The sequence below is a fragment of the Gavialis gangeticus genome, unplaced genomic scaffold, assembly GCF_001723915.1.
Source record: "Gavialis gangeticus isolate Ggan-Ray unplaced genomic scaffold, GavGan_comp1, whole genome shotgun sequence".
Classification (NCBI taxonomy): domain Eukaryota; kingdom Metazoa; phylum Chordata; order Crocodylia; family Gavialidae; genus Gavialis; species Gavialis gangeticus.
In genome coordinates this window covers 248,548,092-248,565,710 of record NW_017729032.1, presented here as the reverse complement: position 1 = coordinate 248,565,710, position 17,619 = coordinate 248,548,092, and the positions used below count along the sequence as shown (strand labels likewise).

At 48.8% G+C, this 17,619-nt stretch overlaps 1 protein-coding gene across 1 annotated transcript in view; it reads left to right on the top strand.

Moving 5' to 3' along the window:
* The window catches only part of CD247 (CD247 molecule), a 99,287-nt gene extending 81,784 nt beyond the window's left edge, over positions 1-17,503 (top strand). The window contains exons 3-8 of the mRNA XM_019525714.1: positions 1,257-1,310; positions 6,030-6,113; positions 7,748-7,783; positions 9,486-9,542; positions 12,248-12,289; positions 13,719-17,503. Of these exons, the coding sequence (XP_019381259.1) occupies positions 1,257-1,310; positions 6,030-6,113; positions 7,748-7,783; positions 9,486-9,542; positions 12,248-12,289; positions 13,719-13,784 (339 nt within the window). The 3' untranslated portion in view covers positions 13,785-17,503. The remainder of the gene's footprint in view (positions 1-1,256; positions 1,311-6,029; positions 6,114-7,747; positions 7,784-9,485; positions 9,543-12,247; positions 12,290-13,718) is intronic.
* Positions 17,504-17,619: the final 116 nt, after the last annotated feature.

The following is a 17,619-nucleotide window of genomic DNA, read 5'->3' as shown; positions in this document are numbered from 1 at the left end:
AGTTATTGCACTTTTAAGTTTCCAAAATTTTCTATTTCATCCAACCCCTCCTGAGCAGCCCCCCCACTATACCCCACCCCACTGTCCACCCATCAACCCACAGCTCCACCCACAAACCTCACATCCACCCACAAACCCCACAGCTGCCAAACAGGATGGGACAGGACCTGCTGGTGGGAGCTGAGGCTGCAGGGGCAACTGCCACACTGTAGCCTTGCCCTGTGCCCAAACCAGTGCTGTGGCATGCAGCCCCAGCCTATTGGGGCTCCTGGTTCCAGGAACCATTTTGGTGTGTAATGGGCTGTGGGGAGGATTGGAGGTGGCAGCAGGGGTGAGTGAGTGAGTGAGATGGGGTCAGGGGTGGAGGATAGCTCCAGTTAGGAGAGGATGCCAGAGACAGGCTTAGAGCCCCCTTGCCCCACTACAGCAGCCTGTGTAGGGGAAGGCCAGCCTAGGTGGGAAGGGGCTTCCCAGCCCAGCCCCTAAGCTCCAGTTGAGGGCTTCCCCAGGAACAGCATGGGGATCACTGTGGCCTGGGCACAGGGATCAAAACAGCTACAGCTGGCACTGCTCAGAGCCACAAAACTCAGAGTGGGTGGGACAACTGCAGCTGGACCCATGTCCTGGTGCTGGGATGGAGCTGCTAGTGCAAAGCAGGCAGGGGCTGCAGGTCAGGAGTGAGGGGCACTGGTGGGGCTGTGGGTTGGGAGTCAGGGGCAGGGCACCAGCATATTGGTGCTGCTCAGCACCCCACATCCTGGTGAGTGAAGTGGGGAGGAATAACTCTGATTTTTCTATAATTAAAAAAACTAAAAGCAAATGCCAAAGTGTATAGATATTTAGAATTCATTTTTGATGATGATAGAGGCACTGGTATGCTTCCAAATTGCTTTAAACTTGTAATTATGTTAATAAACATTGCCCAACTGATCTCTCTCTCTATAGTGGAAGAATACAGATTTGGCAAAGTTCAGTGATGAGACTGTAAATAGTAGGATTTGGATTAAATGCACTGACTCTTGGTTTAAATGGCCTGTCCAGCCATCAAGCTGCCAAGGACATCTTTTATTGGTAGGTCTGTGACCTGCATTGTTCCTTGGAGAAGCCAAAGGGGGACAAAGGAAAACCCCTGGTAGCACTGGAAGTGTTGCAGGCTACTTGGCTGTAAGCCCCTAACATAGCAGGTTAGGGTGGGGGTAGCAGTGGATAGAGAGATGCCATGACTGTGTGCTCACTCTGCCTTCTCTCTCTTTCAGTTCACCAGGACCCCTGAATCACAAGGGCTGCCAGGCCAGGGTGATGTGTACAATGTAAGTGATTACAACATCTCTTTTTAAACCCGTGACTTGAGCTAGGCCACCTCAGCTCCAGCTCTCTGAGCAAGCTGGCTTTTCTGCAAGCCAGATGAGCAATCACAGGTGCAAGGAGGTGGGACTGCCAGCTGAGACAAGCTAACAGCTCAGCCTGGGAGTGCCTCTTGTACTCCCGGGTAAAAAAGCTACGAGCAGATGCAAAATCTCCAGTTTAAGGCTTTGCTCCATTGAAGTACAGGAGGTGAGAATTCAGTCGTGTCTAGACCCGTGCTCTGGATGCGCGCACTGATCGGATAGGTTGCTTTCTGTGACACGGCCATCAGGTGCATGGGCTTCTCTCCACAGAGGGCCTGATCCTGCAATACTTCTACACCAGTCAGTTTTTAGTTAAACAGGACTTGAGTAAGTCGCCTGCAGGTTTTCACGGGGACAACTGGAGTGGGTGAGCAGAAGCTGGTATGTTAAGGCCTGGAAGATGGAGATCCAGAATGCTTTGTTTCAGGTTGAATGAGAAATTCCCCTAAAATATTTATTAGCAATGAACCCTGGGAAAGGAATTTGCTCTAGATTTTATGTTTGTCCGGAACCAGGACTGGCAGCTCCCCTTCCAAAAGTGACTCTAGTAGTTGCCTACAACAATTAATTTATAATGGGGATACTACAGTAACACTTACGGTACAGGTAATTGTACAATATTTACTTGTACAATTTTGCAGATACAAAATTATACTGTAAATTTTATAGTACAACATTTTGCTAATAAGTTAGATTATTTTTTTTAATCTTGCAAGATGCTAATGATCGCTGGAGCAAGGGGCTTCTAGATGGGCTAAAATTGCATTAATTTACCTTTTCAGAAATGAGGAAGTTTGGTTAAGGCTTATAATCTCAGCTAAAAAGATGAGCTCACACTGGCTGATCATTTAGCTATAGGTCTCTTTATGTTTTTCATCTGACGATTTATCTCACTACTGCTGGTGTTTTGTGGCACAGTACTGCCTGGCCAATGACAAAACTGATTTCCAGTCAGCTGTGCCAGGATACTAGTATAGTAAGCTCCTGGGAAGGGGAAGAAAGAGCGAGTGCTGCATCACCTTTGCTTAATTAACTCAGGAAAGCATGAAACAGGTACAGGAAAGAATCATGGTTAAAGCATCTACCAATGCTTTAACCTGCTACTCAGGTAAGAGATCACTGACTTGAGATCGTCATAACTCCTCCATTTGCTTCAGTTCAGAACCAATCAGTGGAGACTTGCTTCTCTAGTGGTATCTGACTTCAGTTAGCTTCAGCATAGTAGATTGAGGTTGGATTTTTACCTCACGCCAGCCAGTGGAACCAGGAACCCTCACCATAATGGTAGAAATCTCATTCCAACATGTTAGCCTGCCACCCTGGCCCCCTCCCACCACCCCCCTATTCCCCTAGCACCTGCTGCCTCTATAGCATCTTGCTGCTTCGCTTTTGGGTGAGGAGCGTGCAACTCTCTTCCCACATCTGGCTTCTTGGCAGCTAGGTCTTCTAAGACATGGTGATTGGCCCGATCACCTTGCTGAGGGCAGCAGTTTGTCCCTGCTGGCCCCCTCCCAGAGACGATGCATCCAGACCTGTACAGTTCCTGAGCCAGCCCCCTCTTCTGAAAAGTGCAAGAGGGTGAAGGTCTTGGATCAGTGGTTACCAACTGGTCGATTTCAATCGACTACTCAATCACGGAGCTCTGATAGTTGATCTCAGTTTGGGGGGGCTGAGCGCGCACGTGTTCAGCCCCCCTAGACTGAGATCGACTGTCAGAGGCTCCGCAACTGGGAGCAGCAGGACGCACGCGCAGAGCGGCCAGGGCAGAAAGCACGTGGCTGGGCTGAGCTAAGCTGCCTGCCACCGGGGTTGGGCCGTGTGAGTGGGGTGATACACCCTCCTGCCCTGCCACCCTGCAGTGAGGGAGGGAGTGGGGCAGGGGCGAGTGGGGCCTCGGCTGGGCCGGGAGAGGGTCGGAGCCCAGATGGCTTATCCAGGGGCACGTGGTGGTTCCCGCACTGCGCACACCCTGGTGGAGGCCCAGGGGCCACATGCCCTCCAGATCTATGTGCAGGGCAAAGGTGGCTGCCGCTGCACACTAGGCTCTACACCCCAAGCCCCACACACAGATTGGGATTCGTACAGCAGTGGGAGCCTCACCGTGTGCCTGGATGAGCTGCCTGGGCTCTGACCCTCCTCCGGCCTGGCTGGGTCATCCAGTGGCAGGGGACACAAGGGCATAGGTGGCAGAAGGGGAGGGGAGCAACAGGGCTTAGGCCCCCCACATGGGGCAGAGGTAAGTCCACAAGGCAGCCCAGTTATGGGCTTCTGGCTGCTGCAGCAGGGGTAAAGAGGAGTGCATGCGCAGTGGTGAGTGAGGGAATGGAGCAGGGGCAGGTCCTGAACAGTTAGGGCAGGCACGGGACAGAGCCACAAGCAGCTCAGCTAGGGGTGCAGGGATGGGGGTGGTGCATGCAGCCAGGGAGGGCATGGGGGTGGGGGCATGTGCCCCGGACCTGCACATGGGGTGGTGGGGAGCTGGGGCTGGGGCCAGGGCAGCGCCAGGCTCCTTCCAGCATGGCTCTTTCACCACATGGCTCTCAGGCTGGACAGCAGCGGCAGCACTGGGAGGGGTTGGGGGGGGGCTATGGCTTATTTTTAGGTGCCTGAACCCCCCACCCCTGTAGCCCTGCTCCTGATGGCACCACTGCCGCCCCACCCAAGAGTCACGCCAGGAAGAGCCTGGCACCACCCCACCCCACCCCACGTGCAGATCCGGGGGCACATGCCACTCGGACGAGCTGCTCACAGCGCCATCCTGCACCCAACCCCAGCTGTGCAAGGCCTGCCCCTGCTCCACATCCTCACTCACTGCTATGGGGGGGGTGCAGATTGAGGCCCCAGCAGTGAGGGAGGGAGCGGGGTACAGGCTGGAGAGGGGTGGGGGACAAGTGGAGGCCTTCAGGGGCATGTGGCCCAGCCAGGCCCACTCGCTGCAGCTCCAGCCCTAGCCCCAGCCCCTGCTCTTGCCTGTGTCTGGCTCCCTCCCTCACTGCTGGGGCCTCAATTTTCCCCCTGCCCCCCTCCCCACAGTCCTCTCCCCTCCCCCTGTCCCTTCCCCCACAGACTTACCTGCTTGGAGGTGGGGCACGCACTCAATTTTTTGCTCCTCTGCCTCAATCTGCCCCCCACCTTCCCTTCCCACAGACTGACCTGCAGAGGTAGGAGGCAGTGGCACAGGGTAGGTCTTGGGTTGCTTTTTTAATTCAAAAACTAATCTCCTACCCGAAAAGGTTGGAGACCGCTGTCTTAGATAAATGGTAGTGTAAAAGTTGTATTGTAACTGTGAGATGGTCCAGAAATTATGCAAGAGGCAAGGATTTCTTAAGGTGATATCTTTTATTGGACCCACTGTGTAGTTGGGATAGAGTTAGACAAACTTTCAAATGCAAGATATTTTTCATCAGGTCTTGCATTCAAAAGCTTGTCTAACTCTCTGCCAACTGCATAGTGGGTCCAAAAAAGATATCACCTTAAGAAATCTTTGCCTCTTGGATGAATGAGGAAGCCAGAGAGAGTATGAGGCTGGGGATCTGAGCAAGGTCAGCACTGAACCCCAGAAATACCACTTGTCCATCCTCAGACTTTTGATCTGACTTGGGTCAGAATTTTGATTTTTTGGATCAAAGTAGCCCTGACTTTATGGGATTGCAGCCCGTCTCTGTCACTAACAGGACTCAGTCTCACCCGGCTCATGAAGAGCATGGGTTCGTTGTTCTGTTCATTAACTTCACTCTGTGTGCGTCCTGAACTGTGGGGAATGGCATTCCAGAATTGAACCCAGACCCACTGAGCACAACATGTATATCAGAAGACACTGCAAGAAACCCCATTGTGAGCACACAGGAGACTCTGCCTTCCTTCCAGACCCTGAATAATTAAAAGCTGGTTGAATGCCAGGATGTTTCATATCCCTTCCAATGGTCCTTTTATCATTAAGTGCAACAACTCTGGATAATCTTATTAAACATATCTGGTCCCCACACCCTTTCCCCCCTCTTTTTTTTTTTTTATACCTCAACCACATCCTGTGGTGATGAATCCTACAGTCTAACTGTAGCATATGAAAAGTATTTCTCTGTCAGTTTTTATTTTTGCTATCATTTCTATGTTGTTTGAATGGCCTTTGCCTTCTCATACAAGACATGGGCTACAGAATTTCCTGATCTGCCCTCCATATCGGGTGTTGTCCTGATAAAGTACATACACACGCATGCTCTGATCTGCCACCTTTTGAAGGTGGCACATTCCCATCAAGAATAAGGTCAGAGAGAGGGCTTCCTTGTTTACCTATTGCAAAGCCAGCCTAACTGTTGTAGAAAGAAAAATCTTTGACTGTGTGTGTACACCTCTGACCATCACAGGCAAAGGGTAAAAGCCTCAGCTCTCCTTCAGGTAACAGCGCGTGTCATTTAACCCAGTGGTTTATGGCTAGAAGATCAGTCTCTTACGTCTCAGATCAACAATTGTGGTGGCTGTTTTTTGTTAGCATTGACAATTATTTGTCTTAAATAAATAGGAAAATTATTTTTAATCTATTAACTGTTGTCTCTCACAGGCTATCAAATCAGTGCTGCCTTCCCTGCTCTCCCTAAGCCAACAACTGATTTTTCCAATGCTGATTCTGCCTTGTTATTTCAGAAATTGTCTCATGCACGCAGAGATGAATATGATGTTCTGGGGGCTAAGCGAGGTGGTGACCCTGAGCTAGGAGGGAAAAATCAGGTAAATTCCCCTCATGCATTTTGTTCCTTTCCTCTTCTCAGCTGTCTGTATGTGGCACTACTGTCCTCTACCCCCAGCTGGTGGGGGCATGAGCCTTGCCTACATGTGTATTCAAGGGCCTGCTGGTGAGCCACTTGCTGGCTAAAAGGGCAGAAGCCTTCATGCAGCTTAGCAGAGACTTGCCTTGTCTTGCTCAAGTCACAGGCAAAAGTTCCCGACTTGTTTAAGTAGCAGATCCTGGGATCTGACCCTGCTGCTGTCTGTTTACATAGGGCTCCCTCTTGCTGGTCTCAGTCCCCACTGCGTGGAGTCTCTCACACTGGTGTTGGTTACTGTGTGCCAGTGGCACCCAACCTTCTGGCCCTGCAAGCTGGAGAGTGGTGCGAGGTCAGTCCATGGGCCCAATCTAGCCACCTGCCTGCCAGATCCAGCCATGCACCAGCAGGATCTGGTGTGCACAGCTACATAGTGGCGATTTGTCCCCAGTGCAGTGGCTGTATGGAGGCTCAGAAGGCAGCTTCCCTGTAGGGGGTCCTGTGCAAATGGTGCAAGCGGGCTTTAGCCCTGGTAGACTGTTGCTGGGCAGCTGGAGCTGATGTGGGTAAAGGGGGACTAGACGCTGACTTGGCTATGGAAATGATGGGTCCAACCCTTGCCAAGGCTGACTAGGCCTCACCTAGGTGGGACTACAGGAAACCTTTGCTGGCACAGTCATGTCACATGGGAGGGAAGGATTCTCTTGCAACTACCGGCTGAGTCAGCAACAGCTCTTGTGTGGATAGTGAGGCGGGTGAAGTTGCATTAATGGCAGAGCTGCTTCTGCTGGCCAGGGGCACTGGCATAAGCTCACCTGCTGGTTCTAGCTGGCTCCACAGTAAGTGGGTTAAGGCAGCAGAACATTTTCCCCCTTCTACTACCCTTCCTCCCCTACTCAAACTGACAGCAAGGCTGGCAGAAACTTTTCCTGTAGAGATAGCCTAACAAGTCTTGCTTTGCAGTAAGCTCCTGCACTCTGGCATCTGCTCTTATTCCAGAGGGTACTTGGCACCCTTCATTCAGGTGCCTTTGGCTGGAGCCAGAGCTGTCCTAACCACAGCATGGCTGGCAGCTTTGATGCAGAGAATGAAACTTCCCCTTTGATCTTTTCTGCTTGCCCCCTTAAGAGCTTGCAACTACTCTGAATGGGAAGTGACACCCAGCGGATGTGGGGCAGGGCAAGGACCAAGTGGGCGTCTCTGGATGCGATGCTGTGAAACAAGTGCCAGCAAATTGAAGTAACAGCCCAAATGACTGTTCTCACTGCTTCTGAGGAGGAAGAGGGAGGGGACGACCTCTATGAGTACTTCAGGGCTTGCCTATGAGGCCAGCAGCCCCATTGAGAGAGGAAGAGCTGGGCTCCATGAGCACAAACAAAGAAACCACTGGAGCAGCAGCAGCCCTTCAACCCACATGCAAACACATTCCAGGCTGGAGATCAGTGGGCAGGGAAGGGCAGTAAAGGGTGCACACTTCATGCCTAGGATGCACAGACAGTCTCCAATACACAGCCACAGACCATGATAGCACACAGCCCCATGTCTTGGAGGGAACAGATACTGATTACCTGACAAACAGCTTTTCCTTTTGTTTTACAGCAACGAAGAAAGAATCCTCATGACCCTCTCTACACGGTGAGTAAACAGAGTTGCTGCTGGGGTCAGGGCAGGGGGGAAGAGTAGCAGAAAATCAGATTTCCTTGCATGGGAAATGGAAATTCCACTTAAGTCCAAACGGGGCCAAAGTTTCCCTTGTGAGCTGGAAGCCCCCTCTCCCACCCCTGCATCGGCTCAGCAACACGGACAGAAATTGCCAAGAGATCAGTTTCATCAAGAAGCTGCAGGGAGCTTCCAGGAAGACAGACAAGGTCGTTGAGGAGCCTGCCCTGGACAGCGCGAGATCAAATGCACTTTTCTGAATGAAACATGTAGGGCTCATTGAGCTGGGTTTGGCCAATGCAATGTCTGTCATAAGCTTTCTGGGCAGCTTGAGGTGAAAGTAGGGGGACTGTTTGATTCATTATGGAGGTGGGGGTGCAGTCATGGTCTCCCAGAGAACACAGCAGAACTAGAAAGGGTACAGAGATGGGCAGGAAGGACGAACAGAGGTGTGGAGAAGCTTCTGTGTGTGGAGAGCCCAAGTAGGTCAGGATTTTCCAGCTTAGAGAACAACAAAAGAAGGGGGAGAGAATAGAGGCCTAGGAAAGAATGAATGGAAAGGAGAAAATGCATAAGGATTTACTGCAGGTACTCCTCACTTAACGTCATCCTGGTTAACGGTGTTTTGTTATTATGTTGCTGATCTATTATAGAATATGCTCATTTAAAGTCGTGCAACGTTCAGTTATAACGTTGTTTGGCCACTGCCTGCTGGTAGGTAACTACTGTGACATAACTGGATTTGCTTAATATTGTTTTGCTTAAAGTCGCGTTTTTCAAGAATGTAACTACAATGTTAAGCGAGGAGTAGCTGTGTGGCTCATGCTGACAGAACAAAGGGAGGACATGCAAGGGAATTATTAGGAAGCAAGTTTAAAACCAAGAAAAGCAAGTTCTTTTCTACACAGTTTGCACTTAACTTGTGGAAGTCATTGCCATGAGATACTAGAGAGGTTGGCAGTCAGTAGCAAAAGTAGGGCAGAGCAATGGGGTCACCTCTTAACTAACTGACCTGAAAGCAGCAGCATCCTACTTTGCAAGGCAGCAGCCAGGACTGGGCAAGGTCTGCTAGAGTTGTCAGCAGAGGAGTCTCTACTAACCCTGGCAGTGCCTACAGCACCACTGGGGCTCTTAAACGTTTGATTCACAGCAGGGCATGTGAGCAGCCCCTTCTTGGGGCCCACGGAGAATAACAACCTGCCTCCATTCCCAGCCCACTACACGGATCCCTTTTTTTCCAGCCTTTTGGGCCCTTAGCTGTGCCCTTGTTTTCAACTTCAGCTCCCTCTAAACTGGCTGCCATCCACACGCATGCCCAAAAGAGCTGAGGCAGCATAACTGATCACTATGGCATAAACAGAGGGACGGGCATGGAAACTGTCTAGGATTTGCTAGAGGAGGTTGCTGCCATTGGTGGTAGAGGATGAGGTGTTGGTAGAATTGATGGCTCATCCAGATTAATCTGTGCTCTGTATTCACTGGATCACCCGCATGCAGCCTATTTCGTAGTCAGTCTGGAGTCAGTAGTGAGAGCCAGGGCAAAAGGAAAACAATTAGGAGTGGAGCTGAGAGAAGCAGCAGTGGATTTTGGGGGACGCAGTAGGGTATATGTGGTGGCAGTAAGAGGGTGGCTTGGCTTCTTGCACTACTAATGTTGTTCTTTGACTTTGGGTGCCAGTCTCTGCAGAAGGACAAGATGGGCGAGGCATACAGCGAGATTGGGAAGAAGGGAGAGGTGAGTGGTACATGCCATCCAAAGGCAGGTGGGATGCTGCTGAGAACTTTCCATCTGATCCAACACGTGTGCCTGATACAGCCCCTGCTCTCAGTACACTCTCATGCAAGACATGTTTTCAACATCCACAACCCCCATGCCCAACTACAGTTGTCGTTTTCCAAAAGCACGCACCCTGCTAGCTTCCAAACAATGAATAACACAAGTGCAACCTTAAAGATACGGTAAGCACAAAAGGACAGGTTGGACGTTTGGTGTCCTCTCTTCAACCACAGAAAGAAGAACTGCCCCATCGCTGAGGCCCCGTCGCCAAAACAGGCAGCTCTGTGCCAGCAAATCAGCTTCAACTTACCATTTTAAGAATTCTTTTCTTTAAAACTGTTATACCGATTTTCTTCTTTCCCTGTTGGATTTACAAGCTCAGTGGGACATGGAACCAAAGCCATGTCTAAGGAAAAAGAGTGCTGTTATTCCTGTTGGGAATATTTCTGCTTCCTGCAGTTTCTGCTTCTGCTTCCTGCAGTTACCAGGTAGGTAACTGCAACTGCTCTCCTTGTCTAAGCCAGTGTTTACAAACTGGTGCATAGATGAACTTCTAGGGGATGCATGAAAAGAAGAAGCAGGAAGCAGAAATATTCCTGCTGGGAATATTTAAAGGTGGCACATAAATTGTGAAGTGCATCGCAGGTTGCAGAGCTAGAGTGCACACCTGTTACCCAACTTTATGGTGAATATCCCACTCTCCCATGTGAAACCAGCAAAGGTTTTTGTGGTCCTGGGTGAAGTCTATTCCCTTGTTGAATTTCAAATGCCAATCATTTTTTTTACAGCAGCTCTCTATAAAGACTGCATGACTAAACTTATTCTGAAAAGGAAAATGAAACTCACGCTCTCTCCACTCCCTGTTACTCAGACGCCTGAAGAGCTTTTTCTGAAACTTCCCAATACAAAAATCACCTTTGGACAAAGACAAATGGCTGGTGCCCAGCAGGGAGTGGGTCACAGTGCTAGCAGGAAAAGGGGAGAATTGATTTTTGTGGCCAAACCAAAACTATGGGTGAAAAATCCAGCTTGGTCCAGTGGCACTAGGAGTTTTTGGTTTTCTCCAGCAAAAAGATTTTTTTTCTGTGAAACCCAGACACTATTTAACTGCAAAGATAATGCTTTGTTCAATTTTCAGGTCATTTAACTCTTTAACCATTTTTTAACCTAGACCACTTTTTTAACATAAAACACAGCCCAAGATTTGTTTTAAAAAGGGCAGAAAAGATATTTTGACACTTTCAGATTTCCTCCCTTCTTCTGGCTGACGCTACTTACCAGACTTGCTTGGAGTTCAGGCATCTTTGTGCCCATGGCAGACCATGGTGGGGCTCACTTGGAAGCCAACATCTTACATGATGGTCAGATGCTTAGTCTGAAGCCCCCCCTGACACGTTACATTGAGGATGTGATAAACTGGGTAATTGTGCCTTAAGCTGTGACCCGGTTACACGTTCAACCAATTAATAGCATGATAAAATAAGCACTAAGCTACAAAGTTGTTCCACAAAAGATGCTGGCTTCCAGGTGCAGGGCTTGCAGTGACTGCAGCGCTTCGTGCACTGCCCCTGCTATGAGCCCTGCAGCCCATGCTGCTGCAGGGCTTGTAGCGGTGGCAGCTGGAAGAATGCTGCTGATGCTGTGAACCTGAGCTGCGGGGCTTGCAGTGGGCAAACACTGCCCCACTGTGAACCTTGCAGCTCTGGAGGCTCACAGTGGTGGCAGCTTTCTCCCCACTGCCCCTGCTGGGACTCCCACAGCCCACATCAGCTGTAGGGCTCACAGCAGAGGCAGGCGGGAACACAGCTACAGGAACCAGTGCAGGGGGAACCCGGGACTGTGATCCCAGGCTCCACCTGTACTGGAGGTAAAGTGTGATGGGATCTAATAATGCATGATCCCCACAACCATGCCTCCTGCAAATTCTGTATGGCATGGCAGGAGGTATGATTGTGGGGAATTGCATGTGAGATCCCATTGTGTCTTTACTTGCACATGTAGGGGGGCCTGACAGACAGCAATCCAATGTGAACGCTGGTTTCATCGGCACACGTGCCACAGGGCCGGCTTGTATTTTTGAAGCTGCTAATCTGAGCAGTCTTGTGCTAGTGCAGTTACATTGCATCAGCATGGCTCTGGCAGCCAAGCCCCGAGTGCTGTTGGAATAGAATTCTCTTTTCCAAAGTAGCCTGCAAATGCTTCCTTTGCGCTCAGCAGCTGGTTAATAAATAAAGGCAGTGGCTGAGCCTCTGCAGGCTGCTAAGCCTAATTCATAGATGCTGTTCAACAGAGGAGTCATGCAGACCCCTCTTGCCTGGCTGCCATGCCAGCCCACAAAATGAATGTGAAATCATGATGAGCAGGCAGAACTCCCACCCCAACTAGCACAAAGCCCTGTTCCCCTCCTCTCTTTAACTATGGGCCACAGCAATACCTGGTTCTCCAGTGGTGCTGCCAGGTTGCAGACCGGGCTCTTGTGGGGCTAGGGTGGGCAGAGGAGCATGCTCCAGAGCAAGAGGCCTTGACAGAGGATGCCTGGCCAGCAGCTCACTTGCTTGTGCAGAGATAGGGTGCAGTTCTAGCACCTCTGTGGCAGGGGAAATGAAGCCTTTAGGCAGGAAGCATCCGCTAACCCAGGCTTCTGTTTCTTTTCTTCCCCAAAGCCCCAGAGGCGGCGAGGCAAAGGGAATGATGGCCTTTACCAGGTAGGTAACTGCAACTGCTCTCCTTGTCTAAGCCAGTGTTTACAAACTGGTGGATGGATGAACTCTAGGGGATGCATGAAAGGGAGAAAGGAAAGGGGAATAGAAAGGGAGGGAAATAAACAACCATCTCTGTAGTATGGCTGTAACAAGCACTGCTTTTTTCTTAGCCATAGCACAGAATCAGTGGCTCACACAGCAGTATAATACTCAAATAGGGGTGTGTGACCCACACCATTTGAGAGGCACTGCTCTGGTTTGCATGCTTGAGTCGCTAAGTCCCTGCACCCCCTCCCAAAGAGCCTGGAGCAGTGGTTCTCAACTGTTGTTTTTTTTGGGTGAGGGGAGGAAAAAAAAAAAAGGAAAGAAAGAAAAAAAAAATCACATCCTCTTTTCTAAGCAGTGCTGTGTGCAGAGGTTGGAGGTGTTCACTTTTCTGTCCCTTCTTCTGCTTCTATTCTCCTCCTCTGGTGTGCTCACCACCCTTGATTTCTTATCAAGGTGGTCTTACAGTGAGCTGACAGCCAACAGGATCTCTTAGTAGCCTGCTCTACAAGAGCAGCCTTAGTCACAGGCTTCATAAACAGCTGACTCAGCTTCAGGTTATTTCCAGACCACTGTGGACAATCAAAGCAGGACCTTCCCTGCTGCTGCTCAAAAGTTTTGTGTTGATTTTGTTCAGACTTGATATTGTGTTTCAAGGCCCTGCTGATGCTAGGTAGCATAAATCGAGCAGTAAGAAGTATGCTTTAAACTGTACCTGTAGGCACAGCACATCATACTTTTAGCCAGTACTTACCAGCTTCAGGAGCACTTCTCTGTCTTTAGCTCAGGAGGCTGTAGATGGAGCCTTTTGGGCCTTGTTTGCCTGTGAATCTTGCATGCTGCCTGATCATCTCTGAAAACACTTACACCTGCTGCAAAGAAGGCCAGGACATGTTAAATAAATGAAGCCACTTGGCTGAGCAACAGCAAGGGGACAGTTTGGGAGAGAAAATATCAGGTGCTCATGGAATGATTCTGTATCCTACACTCCTCTTTCCATCCGGAGCAATGCAATTAAGCCACACACCTGGCTGAGTTACCAGTGTTAACACTGCTGTCCTGCCCAAATTCCAACTCTGGAATTAGGGAAGTCCATGGAGATGGTGCTTACTGCAGTGTGGACACAACCAGATGACTGTGTTGGCCAATCTTCTGCTGCTGGAGTTTGGTCACTGTGTGACCACTTGTACCAGATTGCTACATCCATGTTTTGCTTTTAACCCTTTTCGCTAACCAAAGGCCATCAATATTCCACCATGAAGAAGGAAATGCGAGAATGAACAACCCTCTTGTAGCAGCTACGTAAATCCAAATTTACTTGAGCAAGACACTGGGCAGGGAGTACTCTGTTACCTCCTTCACTTTGCCTTTTTTCTTCTTGTCACAGGGACTCAGCGCAGCAACCAAGGACACATATGATGCCCTCCAGATGCAGCCATTGCCTCCCCGCTAACATGGACTTGTGCAGTAGATGGGCAAGACTGAGGGAAGCCCACACACTTTGGGGGAGGAGAGAAGGGAAACTCCAGGAATCCAAACAAGATGATTCTGCCAACCCCGGTTTTTCACAGTGCAGGAAACTCCTTTTAGTCATTACACAGCAAGGAAATAACTTCATCATTTGGAGATTCCCCTTCTCCCTTCCCCCCTCCCAGTCTGCAACAGCAAGCTTCAGCTTTTCAACATATAGATCTGTAAAACTATTCCCCATGACAGTGGTTGTTTCACAGGCTAAATTTTGTAAGAGTATTTGTAGCTAGAGCAAGGGATTAGAGCAGAGTATGTAGGGGCCCCGAGGGCCCTGGCCCCCCTCTGCTATCACCTGAAATGCATAAAACTTTCCACATGTCCATCATCTTGGGGCCCCACCCACACCAAAAATAAAAATCAGCACTTATGGACTAGAGCCTGGGATTCCTGGGCTCTTCCCCTGCCTTGGACTAGACTTAGGTTCCCCAAGTGTTTAAAAAACCCAAAACAAAACATGTTACCTACCTCACAGGGGTGTTGTGAAGCCTCCATTATGGTGTAAAGCTCTTAGGGGTCCTCCCATGGAAGGCACTATAGTTGTGGCCACTGTTTCTACTGTGATCTGCACTAAAGTAACTACAACTGTCCAGCTAACTTATCTTCCGCTGTAAATTCAGCTTTACATTTCTTTAACTGCAAAGAACTGGAAAAAAACTGTCAAGTTCTTATAGTGCGACAAATGCTAAAAGCATGCTCTGCTTTTCAGTCAGAAAAAACGCAGCACTGGCTGCAACAGGGGCTCAAGAAATAACATCCGGCACGACTAGCTCCTGCAGCACATGAGCTGTATCCAGGAATACGGATGACAATAAATGAAAGCTAGGTAACCTTTAGCAGAGAGGTTTCTTCCTGCAGCAGGACCGGTGCAGCATATTAAGTGAACCATCCCTATTCATTAGGATGCGAGCTGGGACATTGCACACCAGTAACGCTTGACAATGAGATGATGCTGGGAAAATTGGGATTAAATTACAGGATGCCTTAAGATTGGTTGAAGATCCACAGTTTGACCTTTTCTGCTGACATGCTTCAGTGCTGTATTTTGTACGTGATAAAAACAAAGCAAAACTTACTTGCTGGGAAAGGAAATGTAGAGAAGCCAAAGAAATGTACATTTAAAAAAAAAATCTCTTTGGGATCTTTTCCAAGGTGAGCACAAAGGCATTGGTGCTCAGCAACAGAAAGGATCTCTGGTGAGCTAATAAAGCTGATGGGGAAGCCACGCGTGTGTAATTGTGTCTAACTGGGCTGGCTGATTCTGAGGCACGGTCTCACTGGTGCTGGAAAGCAAGCGCTTGCATCCATTCTAGTTTACCTTTGCACTCAGGGAACAAGACAGGCTGCCAGCTATTTTAAGTGAGAAAAGGCTGGACAGCGCAGGGGTGGGGAGCAAAAGCTCCGAGCTGAGAACCAGCAGGCAGGAGTGGCAGTCACACACATTTAAAAACCACAAACAAGCGCATACATGTTAAAACACTTGGAAAATGGTTTAATGATGTTTACAACAGAAATGAACTGTACAGTTACAGTAAGTTTAATATATATAAAAAATTACAGCAGACAAATGCATCTACACAAAATCTACCATTTCATCCTGATTTACTGTAATCTACACAATCTCTCAATGCCTACAGTCACCTGCAGGCAGCCACTGGGAAAAAATAATAAAGGGCATCTTTAAAGAGACAGCATCCTCCCCCAGGAGACATCAGCCAAGCTTCAGAATCATTGGGTCTTTTACACTTCAGACTCAAGACAAGAGAAAAATGCTTTTTCTTTAGGCGCAAGTACCCCAGTCCCACCCCGGGTTCAGGGATCTCGCTGACCCTGAGGGGACACGTAAAGTAAGTGAGAGGAGGGGAGGAAAAGAAAAACAGCTCAACCAAACAGTCATGCAAAGCAAACCCAAGCAGTTAACATTTGAACTACAATGTCTATTTTTCAGAAGCCAAGCATCAAGACTCCCGACAGGACACTCAGTATTCACAGATCATCACTCAGAGGAAACCATTGGCTGGAGTCAGCAGGAATCCCAGTTTTCCCCAGAGACCAACAGAGTTTAAAAACTAGCATGCACTCAAGGTTCTTCTTAAATAAATTGTGGGCCTCTCCGGCCCCTTCCTTAAACAGCAGGAAAACGCTCTAGGACCCAGTTACATAGAGAGGAAACGTGGGCCTTTAGGGAGAAAAAACAAAGAAAGACACAAGGGTGCTGTCTCTTTAAAAAAGAAAGAAGGAACCCCAGTTGGGTGCGGCGCTCAGTGAAAATGCCATCTGAATCGGTGGAAGTTTGTCATGGAATATTATGTACACGTAGAAACTCTCTTTAATTATGAACACCTAGGCAGTGAGAACTGTTATGTTAATACATACATAGACACACCCAAAACATACAAAAATACTATTATTTCAAACTACTAAGAATAGGACAGTTCAGTTATCTCCATGCTATGACTTTAAGAGCATTACACTGAAACAAACAAGAATTTAAACGACAATTTTTTAATATCCCAGAAATATACCAAAATATACATCTAAGCTTTGGAATTACTGAGGTTAGACTAATGCAAGTGCTGGGTAATCGTACTTAATACACAAGTCTAAGGTTCTGCAGGAAAGAAATTATCTTTGGTATCTGCATCAGGCTAATAATATTAACATTTGGATTTTGCTTTGGGATAGAGCTTGTATGACCCTAGAACCAAACACCCCCCAATCAACTGAGATTAAAAAGATCCATGTAAAAAGTTCCTCCATTTGCAATCCCCCCCCCAAGTTAAAAAGTCACAGGCATCTACCTAGCATAAAAGGTTGAGAAATACAATGCATAGTTGCACAGTGGTGCTGCAAAAATAAAATGAAATATATAGAAAAAAGGAACTAGAGGAGAAATGAAAAGCTTTTTCTTCTGCTTTCAGGGATTTCTCATAACAGGACAGCCTCTTCCAAGCAGTTACGGGGAGGAGGGGAGGGGGGGAAGCTCAGAAGTGCACCTCAGCGTGTATTAATCAACATCACCCAGCCCCCAAAGGGTTAAAGCACCCATCAGAGCAGCCAATCATGCACCAAAGTCTTCAGCTTCTCAACCAATCTGTGGAGTCCTGCCAGCTGCATCGCTCTCCCCAGCGGCTGCACCCTGGGGTTGGGCCAGTTTCAAGAGCAAGTGTCTTCCAGAGCTAATTGGTGCCGGTGGGGTAGAAGTCACCTGGCACAGGTGGAGCCTGCTTGGTCAGGGAAGCAGCCACAGGGCACTGAAGCAGGAAGTCCGTCCTGCCAGGATGGCAGCCTGCCGAGACCCCCCCACCAGGGCTGGCTCACAGATGGAGTTGGTGCTGAAGACGCCCCTTTGTCTTTGGTTTGTTTGTTTGTTTTGAGTTTATACAATCATTAGGAAATCTTTGGTTTTGGCTGGAAATTTTTAAAAGAACAAAACAAAACAAAGAAACCGCCCCCCCGGCTTATAGCAGCCACCGTGACCTGGCAAAGCTTCTCTCTCCCATGGGGGTGGGGAACTACATTCAAAGTAAGATGGAAGGGATCAAAGGGGCAGCTTCTGGTCAGCCTGGGGGACACAGGATTGTCAAATAATAAAGACAAACGTAAAGATTTGGAGCGTCTTCTCTTTTTGGTCATGTTGAAAAACCAAAACAAAACAAAGCAAAAAAACCCCCCGAAATAAAAGCAAAACCAGCGAGTAGCACTTTGGGGCCTGCCTTGCCCTGGCAGCTCCCGGGGAGGGACCAGGCAGCATGGACGTT